At 41.6% G+C, this 17,600-nt stretch overlaps 1 protein-coding gene across 2 annotated transcripts in view; it reads left to right on the top strand.

Annotated features, from left to right (window-relative positions):
* Window positions 1-3,989: 3,989 nt before the first annotated feature.
* CRADD (CASP2 and RIPK1 domain containing adaptor with death domain) overlaps window positions 3,990-17,600 on the top strand; it is an 80,710-nt gene continuing 67,099 nt past the window's right edge. For both annotated transcript variants that reach the window (XM_058805303.1, XM_058805304.1), the window contains exons 1-2: window positions 3,990-4,163; window positions 7,246-7,551. In XM_058805303.1, coding sequence (XP_058661286.1) covers window positions 7,254-7,551 — 298 coding nt within the window. In that variant the 5' untranslated portion in view covers window positions 3,990-4,163; window positions 7,246-7,253. The remainder of the gene's footprint in view (window positions 4,164-7,245; window positions 7,552-17,600) is intronic.

The following is a 17,600-nucleotide window of genomic DNA, read 5'->3' as shown; positions in this document are numbered from 1 at the left end:
TCATGACTTGTCACCTATCTTTTATATTAATTCCTCTCTTTGATCTGCATTGAATTTAAAGTCTTTATTATTTAAATGAATGGAAGTTACAAAGTATCAGAACAATTAGACAGCAGCCCAAGGGCTGATCCCTTTCAGTGATGTGCTTCAGTCCTGCCTGTCATCTTTTTTAGGAGGGATAAGGAATCATTTTTCTAGTAGCAAAAGCCACCTGAAGAGCGGGACCCCTTCCCAAGTCACCACCTAGTGCCCTCAAACCCTGCCAGCATCCAGCACAGCATGCCTAAGATTTGGTCTACAGTTTGGGGAAACTTTCTATCCCAAACCCTTCCTTTCCTTGGCAGCAGCCAGGTTTTCAGTGAGTGGCACAGGAGATTTGGATGTTAGCATTACAGAGGGCAAAGCTGCAAAGGGGAGGGCAATGGGGGCCAGGGTGAGGAGGAAGAGAAGAGGGAGGAAGGGAAGGGGTTACTGCCTGGGACAGCAGTGGACAGCAATGGTTTGCAAAACCCTCATCTGGCCTTCAGGCCACCCAGTGTGGCTCACCCTGACTTACATTTTACCACGGTTTTTGAGACATATCACTTACAGAAATGTTTTCTGCGCTCTTCTTTCTAAAATTGACAGGCAAGCATACAAGATATGTTTCTCTTTTCCCTTCCTAATTTCTGAGGTTTTGTGAGAGATTTAACCAATTAGATGTGCTTTTAACAAACAAATCTAGAGGCTCCTATTTTTTTCTTTTGTCTCTAAAGCTGGAATGCTGTCCTGCAGACAATTGAAAACAGCCCAATCCTAATACATTAAATCTGTTTATGCCAGTTTTAAGAACACATTTGGCCTCTTGTTATCAGCAGAAAACAAACTAGTCTGTAGAAAACAAATTACACACATGCCTGGATACAGCTTGACTCTAATTAGCATAAAGGATCCTCTCAAAAGCATTTCTTAAAAAACTCATTATTCTGGTACACAAACCTTTCTAAAAAGGTTTGTGACTTTTAAGTGAGCTTTTAAAAGTGCATAATAAATGCAAAAATCTGGGATTATGACTCGGAATAACCTACATGTAAAGTGAACAGCATGTCAGAAGAGATGCTCCTTAGCTTGGTTCTCACAGATTTGGACTTGTGATCCCGAATTCAGCAGTCCTTAAAAGTGTGGCCTGATGACCACTGATGGCCCCTCAATATGCAGAACCAGACAGAACAAGCTTTTAAGACAAAAAGTCTGAGGATACTGATGTGCAGTGCAGGGCTGACTATTATGGTCCATTGATCTGCAATCTAGGAAATGGTTTTTTAATTCTACATGGTTAGCTTTGAGATTTGAGCAGTTAGTGGGGCACTGAGTTGACACCAAACTGGCTCAAACAGATATAAAATATATGTATGTATTTGTCCTTAAAACTGAAATAGAACCAAACCATGTCTCTGAAGTTTTGTTGAACTTGGACCAGAATGGAAGTGGAAGACCGTTAGTAAGGGCTGAACCCAAATGGGACCAAAATAAAGAATTTAAGGACTTCTCTCCGTGTCTTTATCCTGTACCTGTACTATATAATGAAAACCTGGCTGCGTTGCTAAAGATGAACTCAAAACACCAGTAGCGTATTCAGTTTCCACTAAATAAATTTGCAGCACTAGTTATTAACTAGTGAAAGGAAAAGGAAACGCCAGATTTTCCCTTAATGAGATTTGGACCTCTGGTGCTGTCCTCTTCCTTCCTAGGCCTATCTGTTTCCCTTCACTGCTTTCCTTCTTTCTATCTCTGTTCAGACTGCAAGCAAATACGTGACTAAATGCTGACTGTGTAGCTGCTCTAATTTCCTTGGGTGGAATCTGGAGTCGCTCTGTGCATATCCATATGTTTTGCTAACTTTCTAAGACATTCTTGGATAGTATAAAATTAAAAAACCCAAATTGCCTCATCTGGCAAAAAGATACAGTAAACGAAGTGATGTAACTGCTTGTTCTAATTTTCTATTTTAAAATGCAGCCACATTATCTGCAATTAAAAGCAGCTGTCAGGATTGCAATGTTGAGATTCTCTGAAGTCTCCAAGTTTGGTCACTCCAATTCCAGATATAATACAGTTCCTTAGATCATGACTGAAAGAAATAAAAAAAAGGGCAGCAGTGACAATCAGAAGTACGAGAAGCTGGGACAGGAAGCTCTCAGTAGCTGAGCACTGCTGTGCTGAGGAATGATTATGCAGACAGTCGTGGTGTCTCTGCTCCCCAGAGCTGCTCTGGACTGTTTACAAATGCATCTCCTCACAACTACTATTACAAACGTCATGGCAAGAAAATTTAAAACCACCTCAGCTGTACTTTGGCTACAACAGCAGCATACTTCTTGTCTTGGAGTTACCGATGATGAGTTACTTGAGTGGCTTCCAGTGTTGTCAAATATGTTAAAGCATTGCTCTGAAACAACCCAGAGGAGCATTTAGATATTTTTATGTCTGCATTCCTAGAAGACTAACATGTGCCTGAGACAAAAAAAAATATTTACCTTGGTTTATCAGATGTAATAAGATATTATTTATCAATTATTGACAAGCAATTTAAACCCCTGTATCCAATTTATTACCTGCAAATAATTGCAGATAAAAGTGTTATGTCATCAAACCAAAACACTGCTTTAAAACTGCCAAATAAGTAGCATCTCAGCAGAAGCTGGCCACATGATATGTGTATCCATTTTTTAAAAACATTTCTTAAAACCAGCGTACAAACTTTGCCTTTAAGGCTGATTTACATTCTGTGTCCACATAAATTCTCAACTGTCAGCCACAGGAAAATCAAAGGAAAAGGATTTAAGACTCCTGAGTGTGGCTGCCTATCTTTATGCAAAATCTTGTAGATAAATATCATGTTAAGTGTAGGCAGAATGTGAACTCTGCTCTTGGTTACATTTTTCCATGGCAAGTATTTCTTGGGTACAGTATCTAGGAAAGGCACGTAAAGGTTTCCACCACCAGCTTCCAAATACCCTTAAGTATTTCAAATACCCTTAAATTTGTACGATTAGTCTAAACAGAGTGTACAAATGGGATTCACAAGGTGATGACGTTTCTAGCAGCAGTGCAGCAACCACCTTTCCTGCTTTTCCAGAGGGTAGGTATTAGCACGCTGTGCAGACCACAGCCAGCTTGCTGTGCCTGCCTGCAGCTTCAAAGGTAGTACGTTCCAGCACTGGAATATCTTTTTTTTTTTCCCTTTCATCGCTATTGCGGTCCCGACATGAAAGAAAAAGGGCTGACACCACTCAATCCCGTGTGACACCTGACACCTATGCAAAGATGGAAAAAAGTTATTTCATGATGTGTGAGTGAAAGTGACACTGCCTCATTTTTACAGCGCTGTGAATCACTGTCTTCTCTTTCCTACTGTATTTCAGTTCCAGGCATCCGTATAAAATTAAGTGAATAATACAGTATTCACTAACAGAGGAATAAAACGACAAGAGCGTGCATAGCAATGTGGTAGACACAGGCCAGCTCTTACTTGAACAAATTATTTTCATCGATTAAAGTTTCTTCATTTTTAGGCTGTCCAGATGAAAGTAATGAAGCCAAATGTGTACAGTATAGGATATAATACTGCTCTGTGTTTGATATGAGGATGCCAGCACCACGATGAAGTTCAGCTTATATCGCATACTCAAAAATAGGAACCAGTGTGCCTAGAGAGTAATGAGATCAGCTGTTTCTAATGTCATTAAAATTCCAATTTCGTAATTTCTAATTTAATTTTAGACACAACCCCTCCCCTCACTAAACACCCCCACCGCCCCGACTCCTGAGAGCGCAGCAGGTCCTCCGAACTCCGCGAAAGGCGCCTCCTTGCCAGAGACACCTCCCGCCCCCGCCCCGGCGGCGGCACCGAGCAGCGGCGGCGGCACCGAGTCCCTTCCCGCGGCCCCCTCCCCAGCCACGGCTGCTGCCGCCCGGGCCCGGCTGCCCGCAGCTGACATGGCGGCCGCGGGCCCCTCCCGCGCTGGCGGCCCGGCAGCGGCCGCCCCTCCTCGGCCGGCCCGCAGCAGGGCGGTAGCGGCGGCGGCTTCCGGCCGAGCCCTCCTGCCTTCAACAAAGATGGTGCTCCCCGCGCAAGCTCCGCGGGCGCCGGCGCGTCCTGGGTAGCTTCCCGCTTCCCTCGTGTAAGTACGGGGCGGGGGCGGCGGGCGCTCCCCGCACACTGCTCGCTCCCCCGGGCGCTGCCGACGGCTCCACTCCGTCCGTTCCGTCCCGTCCCGCCCCAGGCACCGTCGAGGGGGAAGCAGGAGAGCGGTGCCGCGGAGCCCGTCGGGGGCCGGGGCAGGGGCCGGGCTTCGGCGGGGAGGCCGGGCCGGGGCGGCGGGGCCGCCTCCACTGGCGCAGCCCTGCCCGGCGGGAGGCCGGGACGGGAGGTGGGCCGGGGGCTGCTGCTGCCTGAGGGGGCTCGGGCGCCGTGCGGGCACCTGGCCCTGGCTGTTGCCGGAGGTGCAGCTGCCTATCCTCGGCAGGGAAAACGTTAAAAGCAAAAGCAAAACTTGCTGCTGCTTTTTTTTTTTTTTTTTTTTTTTTTTTTTTTTTTTTTTTTTTTTGTCCCCATTTATGGACAGTTACTCTGTCAGATCCAGAAAAATGCAAACCTGCTTGTGTTGGTGTGGGGATGAGTCAAGGACTGTGCTCATTCAGCAGGTCGTGGGCTATATTTCTTAAAATTTGGCTTTATAATGGAAAAGGTCAATTTTCAGACATATCTGGGGAATGCTTGAGTCATATTTTGGGTAAATGGACATCTCGTATTTATAATTTTCTGTAAAATTACTCGACTAAATTTAATTCAGAGCTTTACTTTGAACCCCTAGGCTGTGATTAAAATGAATTTGATAATTCTGTGTTGCACTAAAGCTGTTGCACTCTGTCCCAACACTGTTACACATCAAAATCCTGATACATTTCCATATCTAGCTGCTTAGTTCCTAACTCAGACATTTGATTCTCACAGTAAACACATACAAAGAAATACTTTATCTTTAAAAAGACCTTAGAAGTCAGTATGCTCCACCCTGGAAATTTACCAGGCCAGTGCCAGGACTTTAAACCCTCAGTTGTGTGCACTCTGCAGTCAGCAAGGCAAAGGGCTTTCACAGCAGAAATTCTCCCTTCTGATTCCTGGCTTGACAGGCATTTCTCAATGCACAAAGTGCAAACCTTTAGTTTGTAAGAGCTTTATTTTTGAAAAGTGTTGGCTGCTTTGGTTGGGAGGAAGATGAACTTGACAAGTTCTGTACAGTCATCCAGCATGTGAGGAGGCTCCTGAATGGGGACTCTTGGGGCCCATTCAGAATGTGAAACACAAAAATTCTGTAGTATCTGAAGCAGTTTTCTGCCTGGGTTTAGATGACACCCTTAGAGGTGCTGCTGGATGCATTTCTTGAACTCTGCAAGTGCTTCATGAGCTCAAGGGTGTTCTCCTAGAAGGAAGAAGTAGTAGGATTTACTGCCTGAATTTTGCTCTAGTCCAGAGATTGCTTTCTGTAGTTCTACGTGTTGGAGACCAGAATCTTCAGCTTCACCTGTCCAAAATTAGCATCCTAACATCAAGTGGGAAAATCCAGTTCTCTTTCCTGCCTGCTCCTTGTCTGTCTCCTTGCTTGCACTGCTTCAGTCCATGATGGAGTTTGATGTTTGAACTGTGCTTGGCAAACTAGCATTTCTTAGGGACATGGGCTGGCATAGCAGTGTTTGGTTCCCACACGATCCCTAGACAGAAGGTAAGCACCTTGAAATTCACTTCAGTAGATGAGAAATGCACTGAGTAGCCCAGGAAAGATAGAGTCCTCCAGGAAGATGCTTTCCAGCAGTGCTTTTGACACTTGATGGAAGCATTTTTGGAAAGTGGCTTTGTCAGAGGATGTCACAGACAAGGTTTTCCAGTCTCTCTCTCATGACTCTGTGCTCTTGCGTTCTGTCCAAGGTGCCATTTACATGCCAGTATGTTCTGTTGGTCTCCCTCCTGGATTTTAACAACCAGGCCAACCACACAATTTTGATGGGGCCCTGGGAGTCAGCAGGCACCTCTGATGCTAAAAAGACCTCATCAGGTTTCATGCAAAAGCTTTGAAAATTCTGTCTCTCCTTGCTTGTATCCTCTGGCTGAACGAAGTAGAATTTCTGCAAGGTCTAGTGGTTCAAACAGCAGTGTCTAGTTTAATTGTTAGAAACCCTCTTGGTAATCACACTCAACACTTGCTGCTATTTTTTTACTTCATTATTTAGTAATGAGAAGGTATTTAATTGTGTTGTCCTGTCATTTTCTTTCTCAAATGCCATTAATGGGCCCAGGGATATGTTTGTCATTAAGGACTGGGTGAAATACTTTGATTTGGTTTGAAGGTCTGGCATGGACTGCTGACTTGATCTTGGATGAGCTGCTTCCAGGACCCTGGTTATTCTTTTGTAGAGTGGCTATAAAATGCACCTTTTTCAGTTTTGGTCTAGTCAGAGTGTTAGTCAAGTGACATGGAAGCTGGCAGAGGGCATCTGATGCCTTCCTGTGAACACATTAGAAGAGAGGGAAAAGAGCTATTTAAGCTAAGGAACAGTTTTGGCAGAAGAAATGCCTATAAATAGAAGGGGATAAATTTGAGGAGGAAATTCAAAGAAAGTTTCTTCTCATCAGAACAGCTGAGTTCCAGAGCTGTCTTCCAGGATGATTCAGGGGTGAGAACGACCTGATATTTAAGGGGTGTTTCTACCCCTCTTAGACTTGAATTGCATCTTGGAGGCCAAAGCTACCTGCTGCTTCTGTCCCTGCTGCTTCTGTACTGCTGCTGCTTTTGTAATTGTATCAGTGGTCAGGTGTGATATCTCTTAAATTTTGGGGCAGTTACTGTCTCTTAAGGACTGGCAAGTGCCCTAGCTGCCTTTAGTATGGACCTAAACTAGCAGGATTATTTGGCATGGGTTTCACTCCAGCAAAGCCATTTGCTATGCCAAATGTTCTATTCCTGCCTAGTCTAATTTCCCAGAAACTGGATCATTTTACCTTGTGTGACAGTGAATCTGAGTGGAAAGAAGATGATGGGGATCATTAGTAGTTTTACCAGGTTGGTGATTCTGAGTTTGGAGTTTTCTGTGAAGGTTGACAGGTGTCAGACATCACTTTTGGATGTTCAGATATCACTTCTGGATGTTAAAGGTTGAAGTATTTTATTCTTCACACATTTCCTTACTCCTTTTTGCACACTCTAGGTTGCCAGATGGATGCCAGAGACAAGCAGCTTTTACGCTCCCTGCGCCTGGAGCTCTGCACAGAGGTGCTGGTGGATGGACTCGTTATTCAGTATCTCTACCAAGAAGGGATTCTCACAGACAGTCATGTTCAAGAAATAAAAGCCCAAACCACTAGTCAGAGGAAAACCATGATGCTCCTTGATATTCTCCCCACCAGAGGACCCAAAGCTTTTGATGTGTTCTTGGATTCCTTGCAGGAGTTCCCATGGGTTAAGGACAAGCTGATGCGGAAGCGTAAGGAAATGACAATACAAGATCCTTCAGGTAAGGCCAGGGTTGCTGTTGCTGCTATTTTGAAGCTTGTTTTCAAGCCATAATTTCAAAAGTATTGAATATACCAGTAATTTCAAGTTATGTGTCATGTAAACTCATGATACCAAGAAAAGGGAACAGCCTTAATGTCCTGGAAGCTAAACAAACACCAGGAAATATTGCAAAGTTTGAGACATGAATGGGGCTGAGTTTCAGGACACAAGGAGACAGCAGGAAAGGTTACCTTGGGAGAGGCTAGGATATAGGAGGACTCATAATCCATTGCCTCAAAGGGAATGGACTATAAAAAGTAATTTTGACTAGCTGCAGAACAGTTTCTTTGCCATCCATATCAAATACTGTTTCATTTATGTATGTTTTACAGTGGCTTGTTCATGAATCGTTTATATTTACAGAGTTTTTATTTGTTCACTTTTATTATGATTTTAATGGAATTTTTATTTAGTAGAATATGCTAATTTAGATTTATTTAGTTTATTATATTTTGTGGAGCGCAAATATCTGGGATCATTACTTGCAAAATTACTAGCTGTTGCTTATTTTTAAAAGAAATTTAGGCACTAACAGATTATTTTGTACAATCTATGGCTTTTTGGCATTTAAATGTACTTCTAAAACTAGTTTTCTAGACTAGATGTTTGTTCAGATTTGATTTCTTTACCAGTTTATGCATGCAATTGCTGAGCTGTTTTGACGTCAAGACAACTGCTTTAAATGCACATTTCTTGTCCCAGATTCTGGCAGCATGCACTGGCTGCTAACCTCATGTTACCAGCAAGGTAGTGAAATAGTCCTCACTCAGGAACATTTTTTCCAAGCAGTCTGATTAATGTTTCTCCAAGCTCTTCCCTCATGCTGTACCCCCATTTGAGTGTGGTCATACCTATTTTGATGCACATGACCTGTGATTTTTCCAGTGTCAGTGTGCTTTGCGTGAGACTGAGAGCCTGTGAAGAAGGGTGGCTAAGACCTGTTGACCATCACGTTCACCTGCGTCCAGTTAGCTGCATGTTCAAGAACATTTTGTCAAGATCTGCTGGACAAATCTGAGATTATCTTACCTTAGGACATTTTTAATGGAATATTCTGACAGCTGGTCTTTCTGTTGGTCTCTGTGTATGATGATGTGTGCGTGCTTGGAAACAAGTAGATAATTTTCAAAATTTAGGAATAAACGTCCTATGCTGCCTGAAAGTTCTCAGCATAATGCAAACTATGGCATTGAGTGTGCTGGAAAAGGCCTTGCTCACTTAAATACTGTCATGCTAGTTCTCTTTATTTGCCTTACAAATCAGCCTCTTTATTTGATAATTGCTGCTTAAGCTGCTGAATAATCTTGTGTATGTTCCAGACATACACAGCCATTAAATACCGTCAGGATATCATGTAGTTTGTTACTGAAAAAATTGTTACCAATTTTTGTCCTTTTGATTGTTTTGTGGATTGCTTGTTCCTGCTCTTGATCACTAGTGTGACTAGTGTGCTGGATTTCTGCATATCAGGTTCTCTGGTTTTAAGTGGGCTGACAGTACTTGATAGTCCTATTGCCAAATTGTGTTAATTAGAAAAGGCTTCCAGGTTAGATCAAAGGTTACTGTTACTTTTATGGTGGCAATACAGAGAGCAAGAACAGGATAGGAGGCAGAAAGCCAAGTTTGTTTTAATATTTAGGCATGTTCTTTAGAAACCCAGGAAAGAGAGCACCATCTGTGCCCTCATAAATGCTGAGTGCACCCTGGAATGAATTGGAAACTATGGTGGCAGCATCAGGGCTGATTACATGCAAGAAAATGTGGTTTGGGATAAAAAGCTTCGCTTTGCATTCTAGCAACAGACTTGGAAGCTTTTGTCTTGGCCGAGTACACGAACATATGCTTAGCCTTAAGCATGGAAAAAACCATTGGCTCTAATAAAACTATAAGCACATTTAAAATTGTGTTCTCTAGTGCCATGCTAGATAACTTAACTTCTGCCTTATTGGAAACTCTTCTTCTAACTGATTATTTGTCAATGGTAATTTGTTTTAAAGAAGCCATTTGTGGTGACAGAAAGAAGCTTGTCACATATATACTATTCTTCTTTTAGACCCTAAAACTTTTAAAATGGAAGTTGGTTTTAAGTGCCCAGATTTTAATTTTTTTTTTTCCTTCGGATCATAAATACTATGGAAATGGAATACTTTCTGTTCACTTGCTTATGGTCACTTAAGATTCTGTTAAGGAAAATATCCTCTGTTTTTACAGACCATTTTGCAGGACTAAGGAGTGGTAGTAAATTGATCCTTGATGGAAGGTTTTATTTTCATCTTTTGCTTCTCTGAGGTTACATGTAGGATTTTTAAAGTTAGTAATTAAATAGACTATTAGATTATATCTGTCTGAACCTGAAAACTGGGATGTACACAGTGATTTTTTTATGTAGGCCTTTGAATTATTTTGCATTTTATTCAAAGAGATCAGGCTTTCTGTCCTTCCTACAGCTGAGAAGTAAAGTTGGTTAAAGAAAATCACAACCATAATTATTTAGAAACTTTTAGTTTATTTTCTTTTCCTAGTAAAAAACAAGCCCAAACCAACAAATCAAACGAACAGCAATTTCAGAAAGAAAAGTATTTTTGTTGATACTGTATAAATATGATCTGGTGGACCAAGCAACTGCAAAATGGAAGCCAAAGTCTGAGATCTAGGCAAGATGCTGCCACTGACTTATTGTGAATCTTTGAGCAAATTCTTTCAAGGCAGTGGATTTATTGATTTCCAAGTTGTGTAACTCGGTGTGATGTTCATGGAACAGCATAGAGTAGAACTGTAAATTGGCCCAGGATTCAACCCAGACTATGCTGTTTGGCTGCTTGCAAATAAATGAACTTTAAAACCTCTGATATCCTGAGTTTTATTGCTGAATGTCAGTTGACTTAAAAATAATAGTTCTGTATTCTGTCATCTGATGTAGTTCCATTGAGCACAGAAAACCTTAATCCTGCAGAGCACAAGGAATAGTTTTTCCATGAGAATCAGGAGGGTGATGTGCAGGCAGAGAGGGCCACTTGCATCTGTTTAACTGACGCAAAGAGACCCAAATTTCTTCCCCTTGCTTGTTTACTTCATGCAAGGACAGCCTTTTGCCTAGGGTCCCCTTTCTCATAAGGGGACCCTCATTCCTTTTTCATAAGCTGTGGAAAGCATAGTTGTAAAACTCCAAAATCTCAAGAAGGGAATTTAAAGTCGTGCTTTTGGAGGTAAGTATTTATGACTTGAATTGATTTAAAGGTGATAGGGTATCTTTCTGGCTTGTATAACAGTGATAAGCCAGTTCACCCTGTGCAGAGTGGCATTGCAAGACTTAATAATTATAAACATCAACCACAGCATGAGTTTCTGGTTTTGAAGGTCAAAACTTGTGCCATAGTAAGAGTTAACAAAAGTAATGTGTGTCTGTTTCATTGGGAAATGACTGTTCTGGTTTTTCTGCCCTAGTTTGGATAGCTTTATGCCTTTGTCAGGAGCATAAATCTTCAATATAGTCTTAGAATTCCTATGAATAACTACAGCTGTTGGCAACAGAATTCCCCTCTTTCTAGGAACAGCAAACAGCAACAGTTACCCAATATATTTTGCACTGAATAAAAAAATATACAAGTTTTGATGGTGTTTGTTTATCGGATTGTTTTTCTAATCTCTCTCCGCTTGGGAATTTCTCAGCCCAAGTATTATATTTCTCTCCATAATACATGTGTTGTAAAATAATTTACTTCTAAAAGTGTTAGTACTGCACCTCTTTGTAGTATAGATGACTTCTTCATTCCACAGGAAATTGCAGCATACTGAGAACAAAAAACTGAGATATGGTGTTTGCCAAAGGAATCCTGGAGCAGCTGCTTCTATCTGGCAAATGCTAGTGAATTTAGGGCATTAGAATTTCCATGGGAAAGCTGTACTCTCACAGCTAGGCAGGGAATATTTTCTAATGCATAATTTTGTTGTGGTACCTGGTAAACATTAGCGTCCTGCTAGACTTGGGTGTTCATTTGAACAAATTTTAGTCTGGTTGAGGTTTTTCCCTGGATGTGTCGGGAGTGTGTGTTGTCATATAGCTGTAGAAAGCTTCACGTTGTGTAACCCTTTGGATGAAGCATGCAGACACAAAGCAAAACAAAACATGTACATATCCCGACAAAGCCAAACATCCCTCCATCCCCTCCCAGCTTTCCCAAAGTTCTTTTTCCACAGCTGGGTTGTGGATTTCTAAGAATTTGGATTCAAATGTGAAAGCATTAGTACATCATTTTAGTATCTCTTCTTACCTTTTGTTGGCTGCTTCCTGCCTTCTTCCTGTCCTGCTTCCTCCTAATCTTTCTTCTCCCATCTAATGCAGTAGGGAAAGAGCCTGATCTCTTGCCTTTTCCATTTAGATGTCAGATAGGAAAAGCAGCAGCTGAGGAATCCCTTTTCTCTCTCTAAAATGGTGGACAGGAGACTGTAGTTTTTTTCCTTTTCTTTCCCTCCCCTCTCTTGTATAGTCTAGTGGCAGAAGGGGGAGTTTCCTCCCATGTATGTCTGAAGGAAAGGGATGGGCTTAGCAGCCTTGGCCTCACTTGGTTGACCTGGAGATGAATGAATGCCCTTGTGCCACATCCTAATGCCTGGAGGCTGCAGGAAATGTTCTCTGGTTATCTGGAGCTGTTCAAAGGCATCCTCATAGGAGAATTTCCCTAACTCTTTTCCACATTCCCATCTCCCCTGAAAATCGGGTGTTACATTTATGGCTTTGGCTGTGTTCCTGACCGCAGCAAGATCTGTGAAGTCTGGCAGTAAAGGTTTGTGCACACACTCAATATGAACCGTATGCATCATGACATGGACAAGTCATTGACATCTCTGGTACTATGGAGCATTCTGTGTATGTATTTTTGGTTTAATAAGTGTATAGATTTTTTTTCTCCTTCTTTTTCTTTCCATTCAAGTAGCATCTGCTTGCTTTCTTTTTTTTGTCATGTTCATAAGTAGCTGGCTTTATGCTGCTTATATCTAACTTTTTCACTTTGAGAAGCCTGAATCTTAGGCATCGCTGTTAGGAAGTCTTATTTCCAGCCTCAAGCAGTTTCTTTCAGGTAAGTTAATGGAAAGATATACCCATACTTGGTGTTGTACTCAGTAACACAAATATGTGAGGCTAATAATAATAATATAGATTTAATAAAACCTATAGACCTGGAAACAAGAAAGGAGGAGTGAGTTCTGGCATGAGAGGTGTTTAGACCAGCTGCACTCAATCAACTGCTCTTAACCAGTGCCACTAAGAGGAAGCAATGGGTAACTGGTATTGAAGACTCCCTGGTGGAGGAAGTGCAGATATCCATGTGCTGACCAGACTTGATGCGTTCCAAAGTTTGCTGCTTCCCAAAGGACTGGATCACAAAGGTTGCCAAGACCTGGCCCATCATCAGACTTTGCTACTCTCTCATATTGTTATAATACTTCAGCAGATTAAAGATGACTGTAGGGCTTGGTGATCTCATATGAAGGAATTGATTCCAAGTTCTCCACAAATCCGTGGAGCTGGATGGGATATATCTGAGGGAGCCAGACAGTGTCTTTGAGAGGCTGTTTTCTGTCATGTTTGGTAGGCTGTGGTAGGGCAAATGCACAAAATGCAGTAAAGTAACAGGGAACAGCCACCTTGGGTACACCACAGGTAAAACAAGCTTAAGCAACTTGATTCTTGCCTTCTATCGTAAAACAGCCGCCTCTGTGAATAACAGCAGCAGATTTCATTTAATTGATTTCAGCAAGGCTTTCAGCACACTCTTGTAGCATTCTTGTGGCTAGCTGGGAAAGTATGGACTGAATGGGTGCCCTGTACAGTGGTTGAAAGGTTGGACCACTGGTCTAAGAGGGTTGTGGTTGCAGCTTCAATGTCCATCTAACTGGTGGCTAATCAGGAATTATGTTTCTCAGGGCTGACAGTGGGGCCTCTTGTTGTCAGAGATCTGATGGGATCTCAGAGGGTGATGGGAGTGACTATATCTTCAGAATGTTTGTAGGTGAATTAGCTTTGTTTGCTCACTTGTCACTTAGTGTTTCATGACCTTCTGAATGGTGCCTGAAGCTGGAAAACAGGATAACTCCATACCTTGGGGATAATTGGATACAGGAGAGTGGGACTGCCTCTCAGAGGGACCCCAGCAAGCTGGATGAATGGGCCAGCAAGAGCCTCATGATGTTCAGGAGAAGGAAGTGTGAAGTCCTGCACCTGGGATACAAAATTCTCACGGAATAACACAAGATGAGCACTGACTGGCCAGTTGCAAATGTAGATAAAAAACGCTGGTTGTCTTGACAGACAGCAGGTATGATGATGAAGACTAACCACACATGAGCCTCTGTCAGCCAGAGCAAAGCCAGCAAGCAGGCTGAGGGAAGTGATTATTCCCCTATACTTGGTATGAGAAGGTTGTATTGAAAATACTCTGTCTAGCTTCATGCCACCAGTACAAGGGAAAGATTGATAAACTAGAGTTCTGTGGAGCACTACTGAAGTGCTTAGTTCAATGTAAGCTAGAGGGAAAGGCTGAAACAACTGAATTTGTTCTTGGAGGATAGAAGGCCAAGTTGATTCAGGAAACATGGAGTCAGACTCTTCCTGTGGGTGTGTTGCAAAAGGGAAAGAAGTGGCAGCCACAAGTTGTAGTGAGGGAAAGTGTGATTGAATCAAATTTTAAAAATTCACATGACAGTTAAGCACTGGCCATGAGAGTTTGCAGACCAAGTAGGATTGCCCAAAGAGGATTTGGAATCTCCATCCTCAGAGACATCTAACACTCAACACTACAAGACCTTGAGCTTTTGGGGGATAGAATGTAAGAACATAAAGATAGCGCAGAAGGCAATCTCCTGAGGCGTTGCAGCTGTACTAATTATCAGAGATTAAGAACAGGCCTGCCCTTAATAGGCCACAGCTGTGTCCAGTAATGATGAGTGCTACAAAAGAGTGGCTTAGCGGGATGAGGAGAGAGTTGGAGTTTGTTGTCTGTATGAGAAGAAGGAGTCAGTGCTGTGAGGAGATGACCATGAGAAATCACCAAGAAGGTGTGGAACTTTTGCAATAAGATGACAACATTGAGCAACCTGATCAGACTTTGAAACTGGCCTTACTCTGAGGTTGGACTAGATGACCTCCAAAAGTCCCTCCCAACCTGATTTTTTCTGTGATTTGTGACTTTGATATCAAACTCTCTGAGCTCAGTATATGTATTTTATTCCAAATACAACAGCTGCTGACACAGGGTACTTTGTATGTCAATGTGTGACTTTGAGTTCAGATTAGGAATATGTTTTTTAAGTGAATGAGAATGTTTGAATTATATTTCTTTCAGGCAAATCTAAACTGGAAAATGGTCTCTGGTTGCATAGGACCAGACTAGAACCAGTCAGAGGTGGAACATTCCAGCTGTGTGTAATCTGAACACTAGATCCTCAGCATAATCTGTATCAGTGTATAGCTACTCTCCTATTGCTCTGTACTGCTTGCTGATACAGATGCAGCCTTCTCTGGCCAAGGAATGAGGTGTTTTTGTCCATTAGTGGAACCTGCCATCTTGGAATCCTTTCTTCCTAGAATTCTGTATTCATGCATCCCTATAGATGTAGATGAGCATCATATCAGGGATACAGCAGCATGCAAATAAATGTTTTGTTTTTTTCTCTCTGATTTTTTAAGTATTCTATTTCCCAGAATTTATAGTACTGTTTCTCATCTTGGAGTATGTCCATTCCAAATGGCTTACAGAGCTCACTGCCTGTAGTTTTCTATTAGACAAAATGCCTTAATTCTCCGTCAGTATTTCTCAATATGATAAAATCGTTCCCATGTTTTATATTTCCAAAAACATGCATAGATGCAATCCTCTATGATCCTTGAGATCTTTTGTTAGTTGTTGCCAACGTCCCACAGTTGGTCTTGTTTGCAGCCATTGAAGAAGCTCTAAAGACATAGTGGTAATTGTTTTCTGGAGCAGACTGGAAACTTTCTTGTAAGGACTTGATCTTGCAGCTTGATAAAGCCACTTGTAAGCATAAAAAAAGAAGATGCAATTGTTATTTTTGCCTTATGTCATCAATACAGGCATCCTGTCAATACTAATTGATGGCTCTTGTGGCCCATGCTAGTATGTGTTCCAGAATAAGACTTTCTAGTTAGATTGTCTAGGCTTATTTTTATGAATTTTTTTCTTCATTAATATTCTTCTTCAGAGCTGAGCAGTTCCTCTTTTAGCTCCTTCACAGTTACCTTGTAGCATCATCTGAAGATGTTCAATTTTTGTATTTTTATTGCCCTGGAAATTCTGTTGTCTTTCATAAATTAAGTCTGTGCATGGTGTTTAAAAACCAACCAAGCAGACAACATATTCACCTTATCTGGATTGTGGGGTCTGCATAACTTCCCAAAGTCAGTAAAAATGCTAAGTAGCATCTCTCAGTAAAAGTCTTGACTCCAGTGAAGTCAGAGGCCAGGCTCCTGTTGACCAGAGCAGGATGAAGGCCTTGCCACTGATGACTAAAATGTTCTCTTGGGTGAAAGAATGGGTGCTATGTTGTCTTCCCTGCAGCATGGCTTGACCTTCAAAGAAAAATAGCTTCCACATCTGGAAAGCTATTTCTAGTTTAGACTCCACACACTTTTTTCTGTCGGCTGAGAATATCAGCAGTAGTGACTTAATTCTCACCAGGAAATGCCACTTGTATGGCAAAGGTCAGGACGTTCCTCTAGGATACTGTTAATTACACATGGTTAGAGCATCTTGAAGCCCTCCCTGCACTGCCATATGCAACTAAGTTTTCATTCCATATCTGTTTACAGTCATATATTTATTTATGTGAAGGAGAACTAGAGCACCCAAATATCATTCATTACCTCTTAGTGATACTGTTTAACTTGTTAGGACATTTATTGTTTTGTATACAAGACTTTTAAAGCCAATTTTTATCTACTTTGCAATCGTGTAAATGAAAAACCAGTCTTGTTACTTCTTTTTCCCATTAGGCCATTGTTTCAGTATAATATCAATTTCTTTTTTTCTTCCTGCTCTTGCTTTTTCTGTGAATAAATTTGTTGATGCTTATTAATGTCCCTTGTGCCCCTCAGATATACACTAACACATGCTCCAGAGTACCTGAGAAAACTTGTAACTGAGTAATTCATTCTTGGGAATGAGAAAACCTCAGATATTGATGTATTGGTGAGGAGTGGTACACGTGTTTTGACTGTCTCCACTGCTGCAAACTGAAGTGAAGCTTCAGTGTTCCTTCCAATTTACATTTAGAGAAGGAGCCAATTTGATTTATATAAGGTGGTTTGTATGTGCAGGAAATAGGCATTAATGCACTGGATCAAGGTAAATAAATCCATACTAGTGCACCACTTCTTCTGTCAGCCTTCTTAATCTTACTGTTTCATCACTTTGCCTGAGATTTTCAAAAGTACTCATCGTTAACCCAAGCTCACTCAACCCTTCTCCTGTTGAGGTCAAGGGTAAGCTCCCCTTGGCTTTAAAGAAGGCAGTTTTAATCCTGTGCATGTGCTTTGAAAAGTCTTAGGTTTCATTAGTAGTTAATGATATGCTGAGTTTTTTAACAAACAGCCTATTTCAGTTTTTGATTTTTCTAATAAAATATGTGCTAGGAATGAGTAAAAGGACTTCAACAGGTGAAGCCCCAGGGATCTCTGGCTGGCTCTGGTGGCAGGTAGGCTCCCTCCACAGGCAGGTACTGCCTTTAAGCAGGAGCATAGGAATCCTTGGCAAAGTAACCACTGAGAAAGAAAAACTGGAATGAAAAGGAAAGCCAGTACTTTTTAGAATCTCTATGCAAAGAATGTATTTATTTAACTATGATTTTATTCACTGTAGGCAATGGCTTTGTTTGCTCAGCTTTTGAAACTGACATGTCCTTTATTCATACTCCTCTTCCATTTAATTAAAAAGTCATTTATTTCCTTGTCATCCAGTTCTCCTACATCCCACATAAGATTAGTTTAATATC

Source organism: Ammospiza caudacuta, chromosome 5 (genome assembly GCF_027887145.1).
Source record: "Ammospiza caudacuta isolate bAmmCau1 chromosome 5, bAmmCau1.pri, whole genome shotgun sequence".
NCBI classification, from domain to species: domain Eukaryota; kingdom Metazoa; phylum Chordata; class Aves; order Passeriformes; family Passerellidae; genus Ammospiza; species Ammospiza caudacuta.
This window is presented reverse-complemented; position numbering and strand designations above follow the sequence as displayed.